General features: G+C 44.2%; 1 protein-coding gene across 1 annotated transcript; it reads right to left on the minus strand.

The window, feature by feature from the left end:
- Positions 1 to 884: 884 nt before the first annotated feature.
- On the minus strand, positions 885 to 26,351 carry polr3b (polymerase (RNA) III (DNA directed) polypeptide B). Its single transcript, XM_083654471.1, has 28 exons — positions 26,212 to 26,351; positions 25,612 to 25,644; positions 25,420 to 25,476; positions 24,981 to 25,045; positions 24,811 to 24,886; positions 24,113 to 24,213; positions 22,703 to 22,794; positions 21,752 to 21,869; positions 20,982 to 21,090; positions 19,304 to 19,426; positions 17,524 to 17,640; positions 17,207 to 17,341; positions 15,866 to 16,027; positions 15,492 to 15,692; positions 14,044 to 14,206; positions 12,710 to 12,863; positions 12,389 to 12,463; positions 12,162 to 12,260; positions 11,905 to 12,032; positions 9,643 to 9,852; positions 9,250 to 9,408; positions 8,682 to 8,799; positions 8,336 to 8,478; positions 6,082 to 6,185; positions 5,052 to 5,218; positions 4,802 to 4,915; positions 4,407 to 4,580; positions 885 to 1,269 (listed from the first exon to the last, which is right to left on the minus strand). The coding sequence occupies exons 1-28, from the start codon at positions 26,281 to 26,283 to the stop codon at positions 1,140 to 1,142; spliced, it is 3,399 nt and encodes a 1,132-aa protein (XP_083510597.1). The 5' UTR covers positions 26,284 to 26,351; the 3' UTR covers positions 885 to 1,139.
- Between the last annotated feature and the right edge of the window lie 81 nt (positions 26,352 to 26,432).

Below are 26,432 nucleotides of genomic sequence, written 5' to 3' on the forward strand. Positions count from 1 at the left end.
CAGGAGATGACAAGTGACTGGACCAGGAGTCGTGTCGCTTCCCTCCTAAGAAACAGACAGATTTTGCAGATGTTGTACATGGTACAACATCTGTTGTACATGCTACAACATCTCCCTGTACATTGTACAGGGAGAAACTACAGGAGCGGGTAGTTGCTGCGATGCAGGCCGAGCTGGACAATGGGTTGTCCAGGATCACTTGGAGGTTCTTAGCCGCTTGAGAGGGTAACACTGTAGTGTTGTGAATGGAGATGGAGAGGTCTGTGAGAGGGCAGTCTTTCTCTTGGAGGAAGAGTAGATCTGTCTTCCCAAGATTGAGCTTGAGGTTGTGGGCAGACATCCATCAAGCAGCAAACATGGAGAGAAACCTGAACTTTGTATTGTGAGAGCACTTTGCCAAACAGTGAATGACAAGATGATTGGAGGTCCCTCTGCACAGCACTGGGTGCAACTCTAAGTTGTGCATTTGTGTGCTTAGCACAGGGATACTCAACTTGCTTTGCCCGGGGGCCACTTTTGTAAAATTATAGGAGGCCAGCGACCAGGTAGTAAACAAACATTAATATACATTTTTCTGTAGCCGATTGTAGGTTTTTGGGCTGTCAGCCGGAGTTTAGTCTGACAATTGTGTGCACACAGGATAGTTAGTTAGGGTAAGTTAAGTTAGTTAAGTACATAAGTGCCTGGGTGGCAAGCAGACAGCAGTATTTGACAATTTAGCTGGATCTCAGTCAACCTTTATTTGACGTTAGTTTTCATTGTGAATTAGAAAATGGTTGGGGGTCCACTCTGCACCCCAACACCCCCCCGCCCCTGGGCCAAGTGTGTGTTTGGCTAAAACATAACCGCTAATTGTGAAATAATATTTGTGTTTATTATGTACATACAAAGAGCATCATGAATTTATTATGAGAAACTTGCTTTCAAAAACTATTAACATAATGAAACATGGGGGGAAATACAGTTTTAAATTTTACAGTTTTGTGAATTGGGAACAACAAAAATTGAAAACACTCATAAGTTTTGCCCATTCATTACAGCTTTTACTGCTTCATTTATGCCAGACTTGTCAACTTAACCTTGGCACTAAACCTTACATTTTCTAACGTACACAAACCCTGTATCGGTCCTTATCCAGGTCAGTCGTTGTAGCGCGCTAGTTTGAGGCGAGGCACAATGTTCATGGACTGCAGCTCCTGGAAAAGCAGCTTGCAGGCGTACGGGATGCGCAGGGAGGAGACGTGGCAGGATGACTTACAGTAGTGACACCTGGAACACAGAGACAAGACAGGAGCAGAGGATTAGGCTGGGGACACACTGGAGCAGTGTGGGCCGTGCAGGTGGGCCGCGAGACGAATACAAACTACCAAATGGACCGTACTTGACTAGAAAGCTTGAATAATACACTAACACAGTGGATCTCAAACTTTTTCATGTCAAGGACCCCTAAACTGGCACAAATTAGACAATATGGACCCCCATTTGACCCAGGGTCCCCCATCTGATAAGATTTTGTGATGGCCCAATGATTTATTAACTAAAACTAAGGGAAAATAACTAGACAACACAAACTACATTAAACGAACGAGAAGAAAAAAAGTTGCATCGGTGAAGAGGGAGAGAGAGGGACTGGTCTGAACGCCAATGAGTGCACCAGGCCCAGGTGCACCAAATCAGCCAGGCTCCTGACAGGGCCAGGAGAGTGGGAGGGTCGTCGACTCGTCACACTTGAGATGTTTGAGTACAGTGTATGAAACCCATGACCAGCTTCTTCTCAACTGCCATCGGCCTCATCAACAAGGCCCAAAAGCCGCCTCTACCAACGACCCTAACAAGGACCCCGGCCCCCCCACTACCCCCTGAACACAGCTGAATCCCCCCCTCCCACTGACCCCACTGACATGAGCAGCGCTAGCTCTATATACATCCTGGAACATGGTGCTAATGGTGTTCTCCATCCACATACTGTTTGACGTTAGCATTTGAGCTAACACTATTGTAACAAACATTACTAACATGATTAATAAGACATATTTGGGTGATGTACCCAAGCCTGCCAGCTTTTCAAACCATATCAGGCTCATTTGAATTCAATCAAGCTAAAAGCACATGCAAAAAAGTGCATTGTTTGGAGGGTAGGAAGTGAAATGCTTTTGGAAATAACCTGCCAAATCCCACTTTAACTTCTGATGAGTAAGGAGATGAAAATGTTGGCAATCTGGCTTTTGGGTATTTTGCCCAATTTTCTTGTAGGTGGATGGATTATTAACTTGCTGTATGCCCAAATTCACGTGCTTTGTTAATGAAACTAGAACGACCGCAACGCGGACTTATGCCTCCGCCATTAGTTCATTCTTGAGTCCAAGTGGATGTTGGAGCCAAATTGGAAGAAATTGCATCAAGGCGTTTCTTTGCAGAATTGGATATTTGAGCCAAATGTGAAGAAATTTAGTCAAGGTGTTACTGAGATATGGCGTTACCGAGCTTGAAAATGGCATTTGTTAGGTCATTGTGACCTTGACCTTTGACCTTTGATAACCAAAATGGAATCAGTTCATCCTTGAGCCTAAGTGAATGTTTAAGGCGAATCTGATGAAATTCCGTTTAGGCGTTCCTCAGATATCGCGTTAACAAGCTTGAAAATGGCGTTTGAGAGGTCACAGTGACCTTGACCTTTGACCTTTGACCACCAAAATCTAATCAGATCATCCTTGAGCCTAATTGAATGTTTAAGGTGAATGTGATGAAATTCCGTCCAGGCGTTCCTCAGATATCGCGTTAACAAGCTTGAAAATGGCGTTGGAGAGGTCACAGTGACCTTGACCTTTGACCACCAAAATCTAATCAGATCATCCTTGAGCCTAAGTGAATGTTTAAGGCGAATCTGATGAAATTCCGTCCAGGCGTTCCTCAGATATCGCGTGAACAAGCTTGAAAATGGTGTTCGAGAGGTCACAGTGACCTTGACCTTTGACCTTTGACCACCAAAATCTAATCAGATCATCCTTGAGTCTAAGTGAATGTTTAAGGCGAATCTGATGAAATTCCGTCCAGGCGTTCCTCAGATATCGCGTTAACAAGCTTGAAAATGGCGTTCGAGAGGTCACAGTGACCTTGACCTTTGACCTTTGACCACCAAAATGTAATCAGATCATCCTTGAGCCTAAGTGAATGTTTAAGGCGAATCTGATGAAATTCCGTCCAGGCGTTCCTCAGATATCGCGTTAACAAGCTTGAAAATGGCGTTCGAGAGGTCACAGTGACCTTGACCTTTGACCACCAAAATGTAATCAGATCATCCTTGAGCCTAAGTGAATGTTTAAGGCGAATCTGATGAAATTGCGTCCAGGCGTTCCTCAGATATCGCGTTAACAAGCTTGAAAATGGTGTTCGAGAGGTCACAGTGACCTTGACCTTTGACCTTTGACCACCAAAATCTAATCAGATCATCCTTGAGTCTAAGTGAATGTTTAAGGCGAATCTGATGAAATTCCGTCCAGGCGTTCCTCAGATATCGCGTTAACAAGCTTGAAAATGGCGTTCGAGAGGTCACAGTGACCTTGATCTTTGACCTTTGACCACCAAAATGTAATCAGATCATCCTTGAGCCTAAGTGAATGTTTAAGGCGAATCTGATGAAATTCCGTACAGGCGTTCCTCAGATATCGCGTTAACAAGCTTGAAAATGGCGTTCGAGAGGTCACAGTGACCTTGACCTTTGACCTTTGACCACCAAAATCTAATCAGATCATCCTTGAGCCTAAGTGAATGTTTAAGGCGAATCTGATGAAATTCCGTCAAGGCGTTCCTCAGATATCGCGTTAACAAGCTTGAAAATGGCGTTCGAGAGGTCACAGTGACCTTGACCTTTGACCTTTGACCACCAAAATCTAATCAGATCATCCTTGAGCCTAAGTGAATGTTTAAGGCGAATCTGATGAAATTCCGTCAAGGCGTTCCTCAGATATCGCGTTAACAAACATCCGTACGGACGTACGGACGGCCGGCCGTACGGACGGACAACCCGGATCCATAATGCCTTCGGCCTGGCTTCGCCGGCGGAGGCATAAAAAAATAGGGAAACACATCATCTTAGTTATGTGTTGATCACAGTTGGGTGGGCCCCGGAAGATTTTCAGATTTCAAAGTGGGCCTCGGCATTCTTAAGTTTTGGAACCCCTGGTCTAGTGTGAGCATAATTAAGAACTGAGCGGGGAAATGGTTGTGTGTGATGGAACACGATTTACAAGATCAGTTAGGATCTTAAAGTATTCTAGTGTCTATAATAACTCAAGGACTCATCTTTAGATCGGTTTAAATCGTCAACGGGTTTCTGAGTTTGGAATAACCGAATAACAGAACAAGCTCCATCAGGTCTGCAGCACAGACAAAATAGCACGACTCACCACCCTGAGTATCCCAAAAGGCCACACTGTCCGCAGACATCCACCTCAAAGGCATCACTGGAGATCATGAGGCGCTCCAGCAGTAACATGCTAGCTCCATAGCCAATCAGACAGTCACGCTCCATCTCCCCCAGGCGCAGACCTCCATCCCTGGAGCGCCCCTCAGTGGGCTGCCTGCCGGGGGGCGCAGACACACGGGACGAACACAGACAGGTGAGACAGAGTACAGAAACAACTGCAGATGGCACTGTAAGTATGACTTCAGAAAAGTTGAAAAGTCTGGAAAGTTCACAGGAATTTAGGTGCATTGGAATAGTATCTGTGTTTTTGCATGGCTATTTTTATTATTTATTTTATTTTTTCCAACGGAATTACAATGATTCTAATGCCTGTACCGGGTAAGAACGGCTCGGGGGCCACGGGCTCTCGCGTGCATTTTGTCGAGTACCATGTGCTTCAGTTTCTGGTAATACACAGGTCCATAGTAGATATAGGCCTCCAGTGGTTCCCTGAGGAAAACACAACAGACAGACGTGGATATTGAGCTACTACAACCATTACAACCTCTAATATCAACATCAGAATACAGCAAATCAGAATTAGGAGTATAATTCAAGAACAAATTAACATTTTTCACTTTGTTACCCAGTGATTCCGGACGTGACGTAGTCTTTGCCCTGGTAGTTGTATCCGTAACGAATCAGATCCTCGCACACATCCTTCACCTTGCTGCCTCCGAAGGCTGTACCGTAGTGAAAGCGCCCGTCCAGGACTCCCGCCTTGCCAGCCAGCAGCTCAATCAGCTTCCCCACCTGACAGAATCGAACAAGAGACACACCGTTCCAAGTCCTGGACTACAAAATGGACACGACTCATAATACACATCTTTTGTAATTCATATCCACTTGCGGGTGAGATGTGTTTACAAAGTGTAGCCCTATGGGTGGGAGCAGCAGTCTTAAGGATGACTGATTTCAACTCTTCCACAGAGGTCACAGCCAGAAGACCCCTGACCCCGTCACATAAAAGGAAACACCTACTCTCATTTCACTCTTAGGCCACAGAAACATCCTCCCAGGGCAAACATTTCTCTGTCTTTTCCATGACAACCGCAGCTAGCAAACACACAGGGGCCAACTACTTTACCAGCAACCATCATTAAACTTTACAGTGTTAACGTACAAAAACCTCTCGGACACATGGTGCCAAGTTTCATGTCATTCACATTCACTAATATTGAACATTTTTGATGCATTTGTTTGATAAAACTTGTACACGCTCTGCTTTAGACGGGCTTCGCTGGCAGCCGTTTCCGTAGCAACAAATATCTGTGAACAGTAAGATTGCTGTTTAGCGTTGTCAATGGACGTGTGCTCTGGAAGCCAATGCTAACCCAGAGCCAGAGGATAAGTAGTTGGGATAATCAGGTTTCTGTCTCAGAAGGGCCAATAGAAACCTATGACGAGTGAGGGTCAACACAGCTACTGGTGTGACTCTGGCCTCTTGTGGATAGCAGACTGAGCTCCGAGCCAAAAGCACAAATAAGAATCTTGTACAACTTCTGGATTGGGCGTCAGTTTACCACTTTCAAATGAAACAAAAGCCGATTAAATTTCCCCCTAAACGTTGCCTGAAGAAAAGAGAATGTGCTCTCCTGCAGTGCAAATAGTCATACCGTCATTCTGGAGGGATATCCGTGAGGGTTCATGATGATATCTGGACAGATGCCCGAGTCACAGAAGGGCATGTCCTCCTGTGGAACGATGAGGCCACACACACCTGACACACACACACACGAAAGTTAAACAAGTTGAAGTACGTACACAGGTGACAACTTTTAGAGAACTGACTGATGAAGCATGATGCACATTCATCTTTAAATTCGTACCAAAATGTCATAATAACCATTCTAAATGAACTACACTTTTAATTAATCTAACTAACCACTCACAGTCCCGACTAATAAATGGGGAAAAACGGTAGCAAAAACCTGGCTGAAATGTAAAACGCGTATCATCAGTCTTGAAATTGTTTTGCAAACTGCTAGCAGCTTAGTGTGGACGTCCAGTTGAGCGTGACATTTCCATGCTCATGTGGACAGTCTCCCTGATGCGGGGGACAAGGGCCCTGGTAGCCAGGAGTTTAAGTGTGAGTGTAAATGTTTGCCGAGGGGCCGAAGCACTCTTCCCTGGTCAGGGTAAACAGATTGTAGGCCCATTTGCAAATGAAAAAAAAAAAGAGAGGGGAGAGAGGGAGGAGAGAAGAAGGGGAGCAGGAAGTGGAGAAAGGTGCTTAGCTTGACAGGGAGACCCGGGATTACACATCCATGACTTTCAGTTCAACTCAGGAGGAAGTGGAGGGGGATCAACTTGAGAGGCGAAATTGAATCCGTGCACGTGGGAAAAATGCACTATTAGCGGAGCGCCCCCGCCCCCCCCCACACACACACACAGCGTGGCCTGTTGGTGCCTTACAACAGGATGTTGATGGGGAACAAGTGCGGCGATTTACTGGGCAAGCACATAAGAGAGGGAAAGTCATCCAACAGCAGGAAGGAGAGGACATGAAAAGAGAAAAAGGCCAATTTTGGAGGGCCAGAAGAAAAAGTAAAAGCAAGGAGGGCTGGGGGGGGGGGGGGAGAGGGGGGCTGGGAGGGCGAGTACAAGGCAGTAAAAGACGTTTGAATATTGGGGTAAATGCTGAGTGAAAGAGAGGCAGGAGAGGGAAATAGTGAGTAAAGAAACTAGAGGAAAATGGCTGAGAAGACCAACAGAAAAAAAAGCTGAGTGAGAGTGACGAAAGAGAGACACAGAGAGAGAGAGAGAGAGAGAAGAGAGAGAGAGACACTAGTCCCAGAGCAGACATCCTTGGTGTTGTTTGTTTTGTGTGAAAGTGAATGATAAAAGAGGCATGAAATCGGCAGAGAAAGGCAAGACAACAGCAAGGGTCCAGAGCCCTCCATCACAGCCCATACAGCTCCGCGGTGGCGGCTCACACAATGGGCCCCTACTACTGACAACCCCTCCACTCCCCACCACCCCTTGCACGGCCACTACAGCTGTGTGTGTGTGTGTGTGTGTGTGTGTGGGGGGGGGGGGGGGGGTGACCAGTAAATAATTAACTTATTCCGCTCTGCTGACCAGGGCTTATGAGACTAGTCATGAGTAGCTGGATTTGGGGTGTGAGATCTATTACTGTGGCCAAACTCACTTCAGAAGAACTCAAATTCTAATATATGAATACTATATATTTGTCCCCACCCATTTTGTATTTTTACATAATGCATTAAATGCCCTTAAATCAATATGTTTGTACAACCACTGATATGACTGCATCGAAAAGTTGTTGTACTTCAGATACACATCTGGGACTTTTTCCCCTCCGGATTGAGCTCTCCTCCAGCTAACCCCCTGGCGACCCCTGTCTTCTTCACTATCTGAGACAGAAGACATTGTCCCACCGCGAGTTGACCGCCCAGTGGCCACCACGTTAATGAAGTGAGTAAATTATGCATGGCGCCAGTTAGCTTTCTGATTAAAACATCATAGCAGCCCTCTATAGGGGAGGTGGTGCAAAACAATGGACGTTGTAAACACTTTTCCCAGGAGCAGCAGAATACTGCTGGGGTGTAATACATTTGCATAGTCTGGCACAGGACAAAGAGCCAATTAATTGAAAAGCAGCCCTCGAAAGATGAGGACAGGGGGGGGCTGCGATGGAGCAACCAGCCACCGGAACCTGACTCAACAAATGCACGGAAAATATCAGAAAACTTTTTAGACATTTAAAACTTTTCACAACAAGGCAAAAGCTTGGCCTCACAGAAATTTAAATGAATGCTACCCCTTGCATTGCTACTATGCAGTCAGGTTTGAGCTCAACATGCTGCCCTCTCAGAGAATACGGTGCAAAGCTGCTGAGGTTTGCACCTTTCTGTCCATGCCGACTGCTGAACTTGTCTCCGATCTCGGGCCTCCTGGTTTGCCTCAGGAGGATCTTGATGAGGAAAGCATCTTCAGCGTTGGACGAGATCATGACCTTCTCTATGTAGGAGTCTGTTGAGCCCTTATAGCTGCAAAGGTAAAGTGAGAGGACAGAAATAAGTTCAAACCAACGTGAGTTTCTTTATAGCTGTTTCCCACTTCCTGAGATGTACAGAAGCTTAACTGGCAGGCCTACAGTTAAGTAAAGCGAGTTGAGGTAGTTTAGGGACCAAGACAATGTGACTGCGGTGGGGTGGGTGGATGGGTGTGGTGGGAGGTGCTGTGTGCTCACCTGATGGGCACTTCTCTGTACTGCGGCTGGCCTGGCTGGGTACTGCCCTCCAGTGGCGTCTGGGTAACAGTTGGCATGGACTTGTTCACCAACACCTGCTTGTTCTCCACTTTCTCACCTGTAGCACAGGAGACACATCAGTGTTTACCCACACACTCTTAATATTTGGCCGGCCTGCCCGGGCAAAACAAAAGCACGCCAAGTACGTTGGTTTTGGATTCATTTCGATGCACGTGTGCTGCTTCAAGTCAACAGTGTGTGAAACAAACTGCCTGGAGAGACAGTTTAAAACTACGCCTCAATAATACGATGCACATATAATAGTCAGCTAAGGTTGCAATGTCAATAGTTTATACTAGATTGAGAAACTGAAAAAATAAATACTGGGCTAAATTAAACTTCAATAACAACTCGTCAACATGTGTGAAACAATGCACATAAAATTATCACTCAAACTAATTCATTGGATTCCATTATTTTTTTTATTTTAAATGAAACTTTAACTTAAGGCATACAGTCCACTAGAGTCAGGTAGAGCATGCTGGTCCTCTTGCCTGATGCTACTCACCAGGGGAGCAGATGCCGTCAGCATCCAGGATGCTGTGCCTCCAGATGGGCTTTCGTGTGGCAGCATCCAGCATGGGCCCCATCACCTTGTCAAAGGTCTGGTTGGTGTAGCGTCTCAGGGTGCACTTGGCGTTTTTATAGACAAGGCACCTGCCAAATCCTGGAAGGAAACATAATTATAAACATAATTATGATTAACTGTTCAAAATGTCCAAGTGTCATCATGACTCACATATGTAAACAATACCTTGAAATCAGTGTTTTTTCCCCTTCAAAACAAAAGTTGAAAACAATGAAATGCAGTAAAAATGAAGGTTCTGAAATTGCGCAAGGCTAACAAAACGCTCCCTGTCACTTTGACACAGACGGCTCTGACCCATTGAAGCTGTCTCACCCCTGTCCAGTGAGGCCTTGTTGAGGATCAGAGCGTCCTCTATGTCGTAGCCGCTGTAGCTCATCACAGCCACAGTGGCGTTCTGACCAGCCGGCAGCTTCTCAAAGTCGATCAACTCGATAGTCTTTGTTTTCACCATAGGCTTCTGAGGATAGGCCAGCAGGTACATCAGGGTGTCGATACGGTTCCGCTGGTTGTAGCCGATGGTACCTGGAGAGAGGTGGAGAGACACATATTTCTGTTAAAACATTTTGTACACGGGTGTCCGGGTAGTGTAGCAGTAGATTCCCTGCCTACTAACATACTAACACGAGGGTCACAGGTTCGCGACCCCCGTGTTGCCTCAGGCTTGGTCGTGCGTCCATACAGGCACAATTGGCTGTGTCTGCAGGTGGGAAACCGGATTAAGGGCATGTGTCCTGATCGCTGCGGTAGCGCCTCCTCTGGTCGGTCGGGCACCTGTTCTGGGCGGAAGGGAACTGGTGGGAATAGCATGATCCTCCCATGTGCTACGTCCTGCCGCTGTCACGTGAAAAGAAGTGGCTTGCAATGTGCAACTGCCCATGTGTCGGAGGAAGCATGGTGCTAGTCTATGGCTCTCCCCAGATCGGCAGAGGGGGTGGAGCAGAGGACCAGGGCAGCAGGGGGAAATTGGCCAAGTACAATTGGGGAAAAATGGGGGAAATCAGGGGGGGGAAGTACACCATTGTCGCTTTAAATATATATATATATATATATATATACCGTATATATATCTAAAAATATATCTAAAAATAATATATATATATATATATATACATATATATATATATATATATATATATATATATTATTTTATATATATATATATATATATATATATATATATATATATATATATATATATATATATATATGTTGCACAACATTATTAGTCAATTATTCGATTAGTTGATCGTCAGAAAATTAATCTGTTGTAATTTTAATGATCATTTTAGTCATTTATGAAGTAAATATAGAAACATTTGCTGGTTACAGCATCACAAATGCTAAGACATGCTGCTTTTCTCCATTTCACAACATTATAAAATGATTACATCTGGATTTTCTTTGGCAGTTGAGTAAATAATTAAACCAAAAAATAATCAATCAATCAATCAATCAATCAATCAATCAATCAATCAATCAATTCATCAATAATGAAAATAATCATTAGTTGCAGCCCTACTAATACGGATGCCGCCATTTTCAGTGTCCCAGACTTCAGCTGTGTGTGTGAATGTCATTGTCAGTGTATCAACCATTTCCTGAGGGAGTCGTGTATTCTAGGTGTTTAATCCTCCTGTTGAGCAGAGCAGGGCGAGTTGTGGTCTGGGCCATCTCAGAGCAGCAGAGTGGAGGAACAGGGCAAGTTATGGCATAAAGCCTGGCCTCCCTGGAAGCCCTGACATTTGTCAGATGCTATTACTTCACAATCAGGCTACAAGCACAGTCTGTGATAATAGGCCGGGGCCACACAGCCAGATTTGCACATGTATAGGGCCGTCCTCACAAAACAGACAAGGCAGAGGATATTGGGCCAAATATAGTTCCAGTCTGTGTTTTTGTAAAGATGGGGGGGGGGGGGGGGGATGGGGGGAGGAAAAGTGGAGGGGAGGGGGGCGGGGGGAGGGGTGAATGTTAGCAGGGCCGTTTGGGGAAGTTTTGGTTACCAAGGAGCTGTGGGTGCACACTCTGTGGTCTTTCGCAGCTGAGCACACTGACCCCCTGAGCACAGCCAGAGCAGACACAATGAATTGCTAATGACACTCTGGGTGACTGGCAGGGAAAGGGCCTCCGCACACACACGGCACAATGGAGAACCTACGCAAGCGCCCCATGTTTGATGTCCATGTGCACACACACACTGACACACAGAGTGACACACACACACACATATGCAAACCCTCAATCTCTCTCTCACACACACACACACACACACACACACACACACACACACACACACACAAATGTCTGCTGACAAATAGAGCATATTTTGGGGCGTGTGGGTGAGAGTGAGACAATCCTATTGGCAGATTTGCCGGTGGTTATGTGTGTTTGTGAGGAAGGAAATGTGTGCGTGTAAGAGTTAATTACTGTAAGTATTAGTGTGTTTGTGTGTATGCATGCACATGGGTAAATATTGCAACTGTGTGGAGGATGTTTGACGAGGGATTGGAGATCTTCAAAGGCCGAGAGAAGCCGTGGACAGAAGATGCCTGTGCAGCTAAAGAGATGTCTTACCCATGGCCTGCTTGCCCATAGCGCACTGGTATGTGTTCCTGGGGGATTGGTTATGGTGGGGGTAGGGGATCAGACCGGCGCAGACTCCCAGTAGCGTGAAGGGCTCAATCTCCAAGTGTGTCGTGTCTCTACGGAAATACGAATGAATAAAATTACACAAGAAATCCAGCTGAGACTGAAAAGGATGGGAGGATTTTAGTTTTTTCAACCAAAAAAAAATGTCGGGGCAAAAGCCCAAATCAGTTGCAAGTACCCACTTGGTAATCATGTGTTCGTAAAGGGCAATCTGACAATCGTTCTCCTCGTTGACGTCCAGGTATTCCACCAAGCTCTCGTGCAGGAAATCTTCAAAGTTTCTGGGGTCAGGAAAAGGTTATTGCAAATCTGCTGTCACAACACACATGATTACTGGGGTACAGAGAGGATACTGAACATGCTCCTCTACATTAAACCCAACAAGTAGCGCCCATAGTCCCAGCCTCACCTGTAGCCCTGGGACAGCTCGTCAATGTGTCTGTTCTTCACCATCGGCTGTCCCTTCTTCACTATGATGTATGGCCTGACAGGGAACAATACGTTTATTCTGAAAAGTGTAACTTTTTTCTCACAAAATATACACCATGGGGCCTCAATCCAAGACGTTTCCTGAATTGTCCTATTTGTACATTTCACAAAGTAGGAAATTCTCTCAAACAAAAGAAGAATTTCAATTGACTGTGTAAGGACAATGCAATAAAACATGCAGGTTACAAGTGACCTGTTGCCATTAGAGTTTTAGTGTTAATCAGTAGAGGGCGTTCCCGACCTGCACAGTCGTCCCCCGTCAGAGGAGATGTAGACGCAGCGGTCGGTCAAGTTGGTGGAGATGGACACAAACTCATTGATGAAACCGGCCCTGCGCATGAGCCTGAAGGTGCTCACCAGCTTAGGGTGATCTCGAATCACACCTAGAATGTTACCTGGGTACACATTACAAGACAGACAGACAGGTAGAGACAGAGAGAGAGAGAGTTAGAGAGAGAGAAACTAATGCATAGTTGTAGTAGCGATACGTTTAGTCTACTGGCGTATTGAAGCTACATGTGAGGGTGGAATACATTTTGTCCTGGACCCAGTGAGAGTGGGTAACTCCAGAGCAATCTAGTAAGAGAGTGGCATCAGCGGAGGTCCAAAATGCATGACTCAGACTCAGTAGCCAATGAATAGCCAGGAAGGGGGCTCGCACTACTTTTAAATGCTAAAATAAAGCTGATGGTGTACAATTTGATTCTTTAAACGTCGGACCCTTTCAAAGCACATCACAAACTGTCCATTGTGCTGCAACTCGACAGCGCTGCTTAATCCAGAACCTTACTTCCGGGAACTCTTGAGAGTAAAAAACCCGGTCCATTGGAGTGAACGGAGATGTTGAGACGGTTCTATATAAATAGCTCTGGGTAACTCTAATGCTTCAGCACCAATTAACCAAGTCTAACTCCTTGTGCACCTGTTGCACTTGAAAAATGACTCTACAGCACACATCCATAAACTACAAAGATGGAGAGAAACAGAGAAACACACAGCGAAGCATACTGGACTTTGTACCAAACCCCACAGAGACATGCAGTGGTTGAATGCATAGCTAAAACTGCCTGCAGGGGTTGTGCTTATATCAAGTCTGACAGACAAGTGAGTGGAGAACAGAGGAGACTCAGTGTACTGCCTCTGTGTGAGGGTAGATTTGCAGGCAGCACACTCTGAAGGGCTTTGACACCTGCTGCTACCAACTAATTAAATGTTATGGCAGCTAATATAATTTGACAGTTATCAGTAGCTAGAAAAAAAAACATATACAGTAATTACTGGGCCAAGTTGTGTTTCAAGAATAATACCTACTGGTCATCAAATTAATGACTTATCGGCTACCCTGTAAAATACAAAACCGCCTTCTGTAAACTGGACAAAATAACAAAACATTATTCGCTTCATGTTCATAAGCAAAGCATTCAAAACAGGGTGGATTAAAGGTTCTTTTCAAGTCATCAATTACTCAAGTATAAGCAACCAGTAAAAACATTTCTGTGTTTATTCCTTTATTTGCCTGTGTGTGTGTGTGTGTGTGTGTGTGTGTGTGTGTGTGTGTGTGTGTGTGTGTGTTACCATTGAGGAACACCAGGAAGACACTGAGGTAGGACAGCTCCTCTCCACACAGCAGGTTGATGTCCTCCACACCGAGGTTGAAGGCCAGTTTGATGATGGGGCCGTCCTCCATGTCTGTGGTGATGTGAGTCATCAGGGCCAGATTCTTCACCAGACCACAGGCCTAGGAGGGCAACAAAACAACAAGGTCAACAGCCATTTAAAAAAAGGGTACATCCTAGTGCATTTACACAGTCTAACACCGAACCCTAAAGCCTCACCGTTGGCTCAAGTTGGGTTTGCCGGCCGAGTCTACACTGTGCAGAAGAAGAGAGGGCACGCACAAAACGTTCTTCTCATTTTTCTACTTTATTAGATCGGATAATTCCAAAACACAAATATTTTCACATTACGACATGGCCTTCGGGAGAGCCCTTGAGCCTGTTGCTCATTTAGTGTGGTTTCTCCTTAACAAGCAAAATACCAACTTTCTTTCTATCAGACACATTCTCGATTAGAAGTAGCTATATTACGAAACTGTTTAATCGGTGAGTGAGAGTGATGCCGTTTCATGTATCTGGTTTGTATATCATTATCTGCAGTCCTAGGTCTCACACAGATGCAGCACGTATGCGCTAGTTCAGCCATTCCCAACCTGTGGGCCGCGAAGGTATTGCCGCAGTGGGCCGCAACATTTGCAAAACATTACGCTTTTTGAGATTGTTATTATAATTAGCCTATTGCAGGCCCTCATTTTTAGTTCCTGATTTCTGTGTGGTGCTGATGGACAGCTCCGTTTATCGTTCTGAGAATGCATTATTTGGCATCCGTACTGTTTACGGTCAGATGTGGGCCGCGAACATTTTTGAGATCTTCAGGTGGTCCATGAGTCAGAAAAGGTTGGGAACCGCTGTGCTAGTTGACCGTTGACTGTAGTCTCTGCGGTGTGTTCAAGTGCAACTTTTTGGCCCCGACATAGGCGACGCAACAGTCGACCTTCGTTGCCGCTAGTCCTTTGAAGTCAGGTTGGTGTTCCAGGCTTAAGAACAACAACACTTCTAGTTAGGCCTAACCAAATGTTTACACTAGCACCACATCAATAACCGACTCTATGACAAAATTAAATTAAGAGTCTCAGGACAGTTTCCTCTGATACTGTACAAGAAAAACAAGTGAAGTGACATTGAAACGTGTCTCAAGTGTGGAGAAGCACATCTCTATACAGACTGACCTGTCAATAAGCATTCCTCCATCACAGCTTTCTATGTTCTTAAGCCTCACTAGGGTAAGCACCATGACATCTTTTGAACTATGAAGGTTTAATGGAATTTAAATGAAGGCTATTACACACAAAATTGATTGGTATTTAATGTTATTTTTTTCTAGAAGGAGACTATAACCAGGCTAAACTAGACATAAGCACAGGCCCGTCTCTGAGGCAGCAGCGCGGGTGGGCTGGCTCCACTCACCTCTCCCTCAGGAGTGTCGGAGGGGCACAGCATGCCCCACTGTGACGGCTGCAGGGAGCGCGGCCCGCTCACTTTCCTGGTCTTCTCAAACTGGGACGAGATCCTGGTCATCATGCCGAGGGCCGAAATGAAGGAGAGGCGGGACAGGACCTGTGTGACACCCTGACGGTCCATCTTGAATCTCTTCAGAGACCAGTTCCCCTGAGGAAACAAAAAGCACAATAAGCCACCATCTGTATTCACAGTGCTTTATTATCCTGCCTGTGGATCCACTCTCAACACAATAACAACACAATATCAACACTTTTAGTTGAATTCCGAGACTTAGAATCATGATTTTACTTGCATAACTTACTTAACTTGCACATACTCACCGTGGATATGGCATTGACCATGCCGTTGGTGATCTGATCCTGGCGCATGTGCTTCACAATATCAAACTGAGCCGCCCTCTGCTTGGGGATGATCTGGTCGGCGATTTTTTTCAGTTCAGAGTTGAACTTCTTAAACAGATCCTCAAACAGCAGAGACAGGAGCTGGGAGGAACAGAAGGAGAGACTACAGTCACTGTAAGAACTTTTTGGATGATATTCTACAGTTAAGTCTCTGAGTAAGAAGAGCAACAATCGTTTCGGAGACAGAGCCACGATTGCATCTTCAGGAGTCACGCGGTCTAACTCGGATCAGCAGCTCCTCCTGGCCCCGCTGCAGCTCTCTCTCTGTCCCTAATCAGCAAAGAGGCGCGTTCAGTGTCAGATTTATTAACCAGGTGTGCCAGCTCACTGATAAGCCTGACCTGGCCTCCCTCCCAGGTCCCTGTCCTCATCCGCCAGGCCTACAGGAGGCAACCTCTCGCACAACCCCCACCCACCCGGCACATTAGCATACATCAAAACAAACAGGCAGCGCCTGCTTGAAATTAATAAAGAAATTAAGCTTCCGTTGCGCAGCCGGCCCAATTAGTTGAATGTCAGGAAACCATAATTGGAGAGTGGGGAGATTGCTGGCGTTGTTGATGTGTAAGCCCCCTATTGAAAATGGGGCTCTGTGTCCCCCCCCACTCCTTACACAGAGCAGGTTGGGTGGGAAATTAAAGGGCCTTAAGACAGCAGTAATTACATTATCAGAGCCGGGCCTGCGGATTAGCTCAATCGCTCCAGTCAAGGCAGCAATTCTATTGTCATGGTGCTGAAAAATCCCCATGCTTCCACAACCCTGGGATTTTGGTGCTGCTGCGTATCTCCCTCCTGACAAAGCCAGGCTGAGGGAAAGACAGAGGGAGGGGGAGGAGGACAACAAAACATGGAAAAACAAGGCTGGGGGAAATAATGAGAGTCTTAATAAAAGACGGAGGCTGAAACAAAGATGGAGGTGAGAGATCAGGGCTGGAGCAGCGTCTATCCCCTGGTCCAAAGCTGTGATCCATTCTCACTAAAGCATGTGTATTAATGTCTTATTGCCATGTTGCTACAAACATGAATAAGCAATTATGCTCGTTTTGTTTTCTGGTGGCTTTAGATCAATATTGTAAAGAAAAGGGCTGTTCTGTTTGACCGGAGCTCAGGAGTGAATGACTATTTGTTTTCTTAATGAAACGGATTTGAATTTTACTTACACTTAACATGAAATATAATAACAGTGACTGAATGGTTTTAATAAGGCATTGTAGAAACAGTAAATGAGATCACACGGGAAACAGGTGCATGGGAGTCTACCTGTCCAGCCAACTCCAGACGTTTGTTTCCATAGTAATCTCTGTCATCCACCTTGTTCGCCCCCTGGGCCAGGATCACCCTGCGCACCATCACAGCCAGGTAAATACATTTGGCCCGGAAGTTAAACTCTTTGACCTAGAAACAAAACACAAATTGATTATAATGCTGGGAAAAAATGACTGAGTGGCAGTTTGTGAAGTGCATTTTAATTGTTTGAATTTGTGAATTGAATATTGAATTGAAAATTTAATTGAGTATAATTGGAATTGAATTATATTGACCATAATGGCAACATTGCTGTCTGTAGGTTTACTTACAGGTACGTGTGTGAGGATAAGTGAAGCCAGAAGCTCTCTGGCCTCCTCCATTTTGGTCTTCTTGGGCCCGCCCCACATGCGCTGCCTCCGCACCTTATTCCCAAGGTATCTCAGGGCCTGAGACCGTCAGGTGGATACAGAAGTCAGGGGACAATAATAAATATGGTAGTCCAGTTCTGTTAACAATCAAATGCTGCATTTAAAAGCATGTTGGTGTATGTATTTGATAATAAATGATACATGGACATGTTTTAAAATTATTAACACATTTTGTAGAGAAAGGAATTTGCATATAAAATGTGCATGCATCAGGACTGTGGGGGGGTCAATTGAATCAAAAAAGGGCACAATATGAACACCTACCTACGTATTAACGTACGTATGTACATACATAGTACACCTACTGACTTAGTGTTACTCTGGACCGCACTACAGAGGTCTACAAAGGTCAAAGGTCTATGAGCCCGAAGACTTTCTTTAAGACCACCAACTATGTCATCTGTGTTATAAAAAAAGGGCAAATAACTCATCGCATCTGTTTTAAAGACAATGCCAATCATAATAATAACAATAATGTAGAGAAACAACAATAAATAAATAAAAACTAAGAGATTAAAGCTATAGTGTGTAACTTTTGTTTCCATATTACCATTTAAAAGCTTGTGGACATCCCAAGGAAGAACGACTTCCCAACTCAGGAAAGGGGACAATCCGAGCAGCATGTAAATGGAGCATTTGTCACAGCCTAGCCATAGCCTACTCCATCATGGCTGCAAACCAGTGGATAAATAGTTTTGAACGTCACACAGCCCCCATGAAATGACTTGTTTCACTTCAGAATGTGATATATTCGGTCTGATATCCTTTGAAAGGTCTAGTAGAGCCGCACGACTGAATTATTTATCCCCATTCAAGTTAGCAGAAGGCTAACCGGAAATTAGCCAGCTAGACTGGACAGAAGGCTCTGGTGCGCATGCTCCAGCCTCCAGGCCAGCACAGGAATGTCCCCGGAGGACAGCAGATTGAAAACTCCCGTCCTACTATGGAATACAGAGTGTGTTATCAAGCAGCAATAGGCTGAATCAATATTGTGGGAACTCGCAATGGCTTGAATATAAAGGCAGTTAGTTTATATCTAAAAGTTACGCATGACACATCCTAGCTTTAAATCATAATTAATATCTATTCAAACATTTTGGCCAAGTATAGATTATTACAGTAAAATGAGATGGTCAAATAAATTTGGTGTAGCCAGTTTTATTTATCATAATCTGAAAACAGTGTTTCTTATGCCTTATCGGTCTTTAATAATATAGATTTAAGCCTCATTGTGCTCAGTACAATGACCCAACAGAGAGCATGAAAAGGCATCACAGAGAGTGGCAAAGAGAGCGCCATGAAAGCCTCGGCGACTGGTTGCTAGGATGCAAATATGGCCTCATCAATGCATCAGTGGTTCCTCTTACAACATAATCTTTATGAAGGGAAAAAAAACAAATTGGCCTATTGCATTCATCTGTAGACGTCAAAGAAAACACACGGGCCTCCTGAATAACCCATGAAAATCATTACTTAATTGGCCGGTAAGACAAAGCCTTATGTCATCTGATCACAGAGTCGAGGAAATACCTTGTGTCAACAGGCGGAGGCCGAACATCTGGGTGTGTGTGTGTGTGTGTGTGTGTGTGTGTGTGTGTGTGTGTGTGTGTACATTAACATCCTGCTTTTATGAGACTATGTAAACAGGCAGAGTGGGCACATATATGGACCTCTGAGGTACCTGAGTCTGGGTGAAGATCTGGGCTTTCTGACACTCCTCCAGGCTAGGGGCAAAGTTGGCCATGACGTGTTCCTCTGTGCCGATCATCTGCACTATCTCCTGGTCGCTCTCTACGCCCATGCCCTGTTTACACAAGAGGCAAAGAGTGTGTGAGACTTGAATTAAGAAGAGATAATGGGCCGCAAAGGTGTGTCGAGTAACTGTACGGTATGGATGTTACAGGTGATGGAGATGTGCGACCAGCGAATGGAGAGAGAGGGGCGGGACAGGAGAATGGAGTGTGTGCACACACAGGGAGGGAGAGGTGAGCCGGGAGTCACCAGGTGGTCTGACATTTGCTTATGGAAATGTGGAGCTGTGGGAACGGATCCGACTGTCCCACACTGAATCTGAGGGCGTTTTGGAAGCTCTGCACAGCAAACAAACCAGACAGGCAAATGACTTCTGCTCAAAACACTCCGCTCTCAGCTGACATGCGTGGAGAGATCTGTCCTTACTGGGGGAATGGAAGTTGATGCCAGCTGGACGACTGACATTATCATCCACAGCAATCATTGAAACATGAAACTGAATCTGTTGGAACGATTACTGAAACTATTGACTTACCGGTACTTTTTTATAACCACACCTCTCCCCTGAATATCCATCTTGGTAACACTTTATGATAACTATCATTAATAAATGGTGAATTGATCATTAAACTTAATGAAATGATAATAATGTTTACACAGTATTTATTAACCATTTACAAAGTATTACAAACATGAGCTGCAACTTTATAATAGCCATCCAAACAAAGTGGGGGTCGTGGTGGGACACCACTGGGTGGCTCGCGAGATGATTTCCAGAATGTGTGAAATTGGCCTAAAGAATGTGTGAATGACAGAATGTGTGAAATACAATTTAAAAGCAATTAAAAAGAGCAAATTTTAACATAATCATTACGTTTTGTTTGTTTTGTTTATGAGATTCTCATGTGTGCACAAACGTTTGTATGCATCAACCACCTCTGGGGATAGTGGGGGTCGCGAGCCTCTGGCACCGTTATTTTGGGGGCCGGGGGCTGAAAGGTTTGGGAACCCTTGGTCTAGGGCTGCACAATATATCGTTTCAGCATCGTCATCGCAATGTGCACATGCGCAATAGTCACATCGCAGAGCGTGCAATGTCAAGTAAGGCAAATTAACTCATAACATACAGTAATGCATGCCCTCTCTGTGATGTTCTAAGCTCTTTTCCTACTAACTATAGTACCTTTACTCACTTAGGATCCTGCAACTCACCCTGGCTGCGGCTAAAAACACACTTACTTACTTCCTACTACGTCAACCATGCAGGTTACCCACTAGGCCACCTTCTTAAATGAGCAAGGCTTGATAGACCTATTCAAGACTTTTGGTGAAAATTCCTGTTTTTTTCATATCGCAATATATATCGCAGAATAAAAAAATATTGCAATGTCAGTTTTTTCCAATATCGTGCAGCCCTACCTTGGTCTATAGAACTGTCCTCTGGGAATGGTGTAAATTTATTTCAGAGATAGACAGAATAGAATCTCTTTGCTTTAACGTCTGTGACAGCATCAGTGGTCTCACAGCTCCCCCTACTGGACACTTTGGTTTCAATGCCGTGTCCTTCAGCCGAGTCTGTGTTCACACTTGATGGACAAGATGTTTACCTTGAATATGATGGCGATGGGAGCGTCCTCTGACAGTGTGTTGTGCCTCAGATAGAATCGGCCCTGCTTGACAATCATATTAGTCCTGCTTTTCTTCTCATGGGTGGAGCTGGAATTAGAAAAGAAGGTAAAGAAATCATAGAGCCAAAGACACAGGGGTGTGAGAATAAACAGAAGCAGCCTCAAATTAGGAACTAATGAGTACAATAAATATTTACAGTAGAATAAAATGTTTCAGTCACGTTGCTAAATAAATAATAATAATAAATCTGTGTAAATAAATAAATCACATGAAGAGGCTAATTCAGATCAGCTGGTCAGGAGTGAGACACTGCTGTGAAACTGTATTACGGTTTACAGCACCTGGAGAAGATAATCTTCTACAAATTGCCTGTTTATTGAGCCGTATCTACTTGAGATGAAGTTACATTGTATTGTAAAAATGTATCTTCACACTAGTTCCATACATACAACTCCACCAGTCCTTTTCTTGTATTCAGGAAATACTCCTGTAGTCTGTTTTTGACAACCCATGTGATCTGAGGAAAACTCTCTCCATTGCAAATAATACATATCTCATCATGTCTAACATGGATTATGGTTAACATTGGCAATTTTACAATGTGTTTTGAAATGATTTAGTTCACTAGCTGTATCTTGACAAATCACAAATACACAGTGAGCCGATATAGATTCTGTACTTGCTTTCATCTAATCCAATCTCAGTGATTGCAATGAGCTGATTGTTGTGACAGGTGTTATGACAGTACCTGGTAACGGAGGCTCCAACTGCGCCCTTCCTGTCCTGCTCCACAATAATGCGATTCTTGGACAGCTGCTCTTGGATCAGAATGACCTTCTCCTGACCTTTTACAATGAAGTAGCCCCCTGTGGAGAACCCAGGACAGTGTGAATCAACCATGACTGGGAATGAACAGCAACAAGCTATAAGTAGTAGTTATATTCACATAAAATAGGTGCTGGCCTGCTCCAGCGATGGTAGATAAAGAGAGTAAAGCGTGCACACTTGGAACTCAGTCAAAAAGTCCTGACAAGGGTCTATGTAGGACCGAAAGACACATCTAATAAAGACGAGACTGGCGGTGTTAGAGACTGAGTCCCTCACAGTTTTTCAAGACTCATCTCTTCTCCTTTGCCCCCCCCCCCCCCGCCCCCATCCATCCTTGGTAAATGGTAAATGGCCTGCATTTATATAGCGCTTTTATCCAAAGCGCTTTACAATCAGTAGGTACATTCACCCATTCATACACCGATGGCGGCCAGCTGCCACGCAGGGTGCTGGCACACCAACAGGAGCAATTTGGGGTTCAGTGTCTTGCCCAAGGACACTTCGACATGCAGACCGGAGGAGCCGGGAATCGAACCACCGACCTCTTTTATCCAAAGCGATTAGTGGACGACCCGCTCTACCTCCTGAGCTACAGCCGCCCCAATCCACAGAATCCTTCTGTGTCTGTTATGTTTGTCTCTCTATTGTCCCACTAACGCAACCCCCCCCCTTGTGTATAGTGTTAAGTGACTGAGTTCTAGAAAAGAGCTATATAAATGCCATGTATTATTATTATTATTATTAATGAACAGTGACAAAACAGATTTCTTGAGATCTTCCTCAGTACTGAGTTACTGTTGTCGCTCTGTGTAGCCACTCATCTCAATGTGGACTGTGAGAGTTTCAAGATGATCATGTGGCGATTCTCTACCTGGATCCAGAGGACATTCATTGAGTTTAGCATACTCCATGGTCGTCTTTCCTGTCAGAACACAGTTTGAGCTGCGCAGCATGATGGGCATCCTGAGGAAACAGGAACAGATTATCATTGAGTAAGACTCCTGTAAATGCAGAGGGGTCTGAACTGTTATGTTAAAGTTACAGACAAAAAAATGTACAGGTGAACATTTGACTAGTTACATTATGAAAAACATGTATAGAGCAAGTAACTGCACCCTAGAGTTTCGGCTGAAGTGCTTTTAGCATGGAAATTCAGAAAATGCCTCTAGTAGTACCAACACGTTACTCCACTCCAAAAGTAATGCGTTACTCCTCCAAAAGTAATGCGTTACTCCAAAAGTAACGCAATCTGTATTTTAACATTCTGTATTTACAAAGCGTGACTCGAATCCGTACCTGCACAACCCCCGCCCTCTCCTCCTAAAGTTATTTAGCTCACAGGCAGCACAGGCTAGCTGGCCCACTCATGTTTTTTTTTTTACAGTAATAACATGCCAGAAAATCAACAGTGTTGTTGAGATAGGAAATGGGGATTTAACTGTAACTGTGATTGTTTATGAACTTTTAGAAGTAAAACATGCTTGGATAAGGGTCATTGTCATGGTCTGTCATGCTACATAGCTGGTATTTAACATTTAATAAAATTGCCCTGGAAATGATCCAAAATGCCCCCCGAAATGTGTTTCACAAGGGCAAAAATAGCCCTAGTTTAAAAAAGTTAATTTCCTATGCTGCTGCACATTGTATGCGCTGTTTATTGGCTGGGAGCCCACGTGAGTGCACTATCCAAAGCAAGCAGGGGTGGTTGGTGATGAAAACTCAGCCAAAACTGCCGATCAGCCAATAGAGCTCAACAGTCACGTGACATCACCTCGGGTTCCCGGTAGAGTATTTCCCCGTTAATTTTTCTCAATCACGTTTTGAAAAATCCTTATCTAAAGAGTTTTAAGACTGAAACCAAGCCAACCGGCCTGAGAGAGAATCGTGACATAAAGCAAAGTTGAAAAAACATTGAAAAACGAAATGAAAAAAAAAGTGCTGCGTACATATTCGTGTTTTTACAAAAGCCCATCTCAGGACAAACATTGCAAATTAGCTTAGGCTATAAATGTTCTGATATGTAACATCAGACCATTTCTTGTTTAAATGTTCTATGTCTATGTATCTGTCCCTATTCAAATAAACAATGAAGGAATGAAGGAAGGAAGGAAGATGAGTGAAATGGTGGAAACTGAAGGGTCAGGTTGCAGCCTGGGGAAATGGGTTCTCAGCCTGTTATGGATGAGGAGGATTGGCTGAAGTTTTGACTGTGAATGATCAATCCCAAACTGAGAAGGATTTGCCACTGGAGGACACAAAAGCCAAGCAGAAAGTGTGCTACCTTCCGATGGGCAACGCGTTGCGGATTACCCTCTGACTGCCTCTAGTGTACTCAATGTCGACTGTGATGGACGCTGAGTAGGTCATGTCTCTCAGGCGGCACTGGTGGAGACAAAAGCAGCATCTGATGAACTGGATCTCAACAGCGAAGTAAAATGTTTGACAATGGATTATTTTTCTGAATTCCAATTCCAATTTCCCATTTGGCAGACGCTTTTATCCAACACATGAGACATGTACACATGAGATTTTAATACAACATAACATAAAAGGACCTAGTCAGGAGAGAACAAGAGTAAGTGCCATAAAGCTAAGTTCTAGTCCGACAGAACATAGGTGCCATGAGGCACAGGCATATACATGTACATGTATGTATGTATATATATATATATATATATATATATATATATATATATATATATATATAATTTTAAGTAATTACAAAGTTCATCAGGTGAGAAGGTGCTTGCAAAATATCTGAATATCTGGGTCTTAAGCCTTTAGCCTCAACATTATGGCACAATGGAGAAATTCTCAGAGAAAGTGACACCTTTGTTTAAAATATCATGTCAAAAAGACAACCAAATATCTCAACTCAATAATGGGAAAAAAAGATGTTGATCAATAGCAAGAATAACTCCTATTACAACAAGACTGAGATGAGAGATAGCACACATTTAAAACATTTTATATTGTCACCTCATGAGGAGACACTGGTCTGGTTACATTGAAGCTCTCTTCAACGTCCGGCATGCCGACATAGATATTGAGGTATCTGGAATAAAAGGATTTAAATTAATGTCTGTTCATCCTGTGTCTAAAAGTTGTTGCATCTGTGTGAAAGTTGTGGAAAATTCATTTTGACTAACTTGAGGTACCACATTGGATCAGCGTCACTAGTGATCTTTTCATTTGCTTTCATAATCTTCTTGATCTATAAAAGAAAATATCCATATTTCAATCAAGATACAACTGGGCCAACTTAAAGAAACACTCATGTTAAGATTTTGGCTGTGGCTAAGAAGGCTAAGAAGGAAGCATAGGAGTTGGGGGCCGAGCAACACCTAGGGCATCAGCAGGGGGTGGCAGGGAGAGATCCCTGCCATCGCTCCGCTACCATGAGATATACTGGGGTTAAAGGAGCGAAATATCCATGATTGGTGGTCCCCAGCTGATGACCCGCATAGGCTCTCAGAGGTGTTCATAGGAGCACACCAGCACAAAAGGCACTGGTGGAGGTGCGTCAGGCAGCAATGCCCGGCAGGTAGACCATCAACCTGTATCATGATAAAGATGATAATATTTTACCTCCACATTGATGAAATAGTTGAAAGAGTCAATGTGCTGCTTCACCAACCCCTTCACCTGGGAAAAACAGATTATTAAACGTGTCAGGAGAAGTGAGAATGAGGCACACTGAAATAAAACTGTACATTATCTGATCTGCACAATGAAATAAAGACAACATGGCTGGGATACGCAGCAGATCTGCACTGTTACCTTCAGGAAGGCTGGCAGCAGTTTCCATTTTTCCTGTCAAAAATAAAAACCCATGTTGACAACTTGCTCCACAGTAAGATTGTGTTGACAGATACTGTAGTTAATCAGGAAGGAAGGAGAGCCGTTTTGCCTCACTGTTCATGTTACATAAATTACAATGTCAATGAGCTTTAATAAATGACAAGACCTTTTTGACATAGGGCCAGGGGTGCATAGTAGTCATTCCAATGAAGAGAATTGTGAACTTGACATGCGCTAATCATTATGAACCAAACAAAAGACGGTTTATGTAATTTCAGACATTTAGAGAATTTAATTCTACTGAATTGAACAAGTTCTTGACAAGCTCCAATTCTGCTGGAGTTCATTCATGAATAGCCTCAACGCGAGACTCCTCATCAAAGTGTCTCGCGTTGAGGCTAATTCATGAATTGCCTCTGTCTGTAATGAACACCTAGAGACAACTAACTAAAACACGACTCATGATGAGTATCATGTGCTATTGTGCTTCACCGTGTTTATATAATTCGCCAACCACGCTCTCCGTAGCGGTACGCTCGTGGTCTGAAACGTGTGTCGTTATTTTTCTACTAAACTTACCGCGATAGTGTTGACAGGAGCCGCGAGCTGCTGGGGCGTCATGTCCCCAAACTCCTCTCCAAACGCCTCCATTGCTATTTCTATCACTCAACTCAACTGCAAATAAGTACAATTGTGGACATAATTGTCATGTTTATCCCGTCACAGGAAGCTGTTATAACACATGCCTCCCTACTGGTGTTGCAGTGTAAAACGTCCGTGTGCTGCCTGGCCTGGGGGGT

The sequence above is a fragment of the Poromitra crassiceps genome (assembly GCF_964638095.1).
Source record: "Poromitra crassiceps genome assembly, chromosome: 18".
NCBI classification, from domain to species: domain Eukaryota; kingdom Metazoa; phylum Chordata; class Actinopteri; order Beryciformes; family Melamphaidae; genus Poromitra; species Poromitra crassiceps.

Bases quoted from the DNA above. Each gene is read 5' to 3' on its own strand.
- polr3b (XM_083654471.1), bottom strand. From the start codon at position 26,283: ATGGAGGCGTTTGGAGAGGAGTTTGGGGACATGACGCCCCAGCAGCTC. The intron at 21,091-21,751 runs GTACTGTCATAA...TTCTAATTCCAG, and splicing joins GTTGGAGCCTCCGTTACCAG to CTCCACCCATGAGAAGAAAA. The intron at 19,427-20,981 runs GTAAACATCTTG...TTGTGTAAACAG, and splicing joins CCATCGCCATCATATTCAAG to GGCATGGGCGTAGAGAGCGA.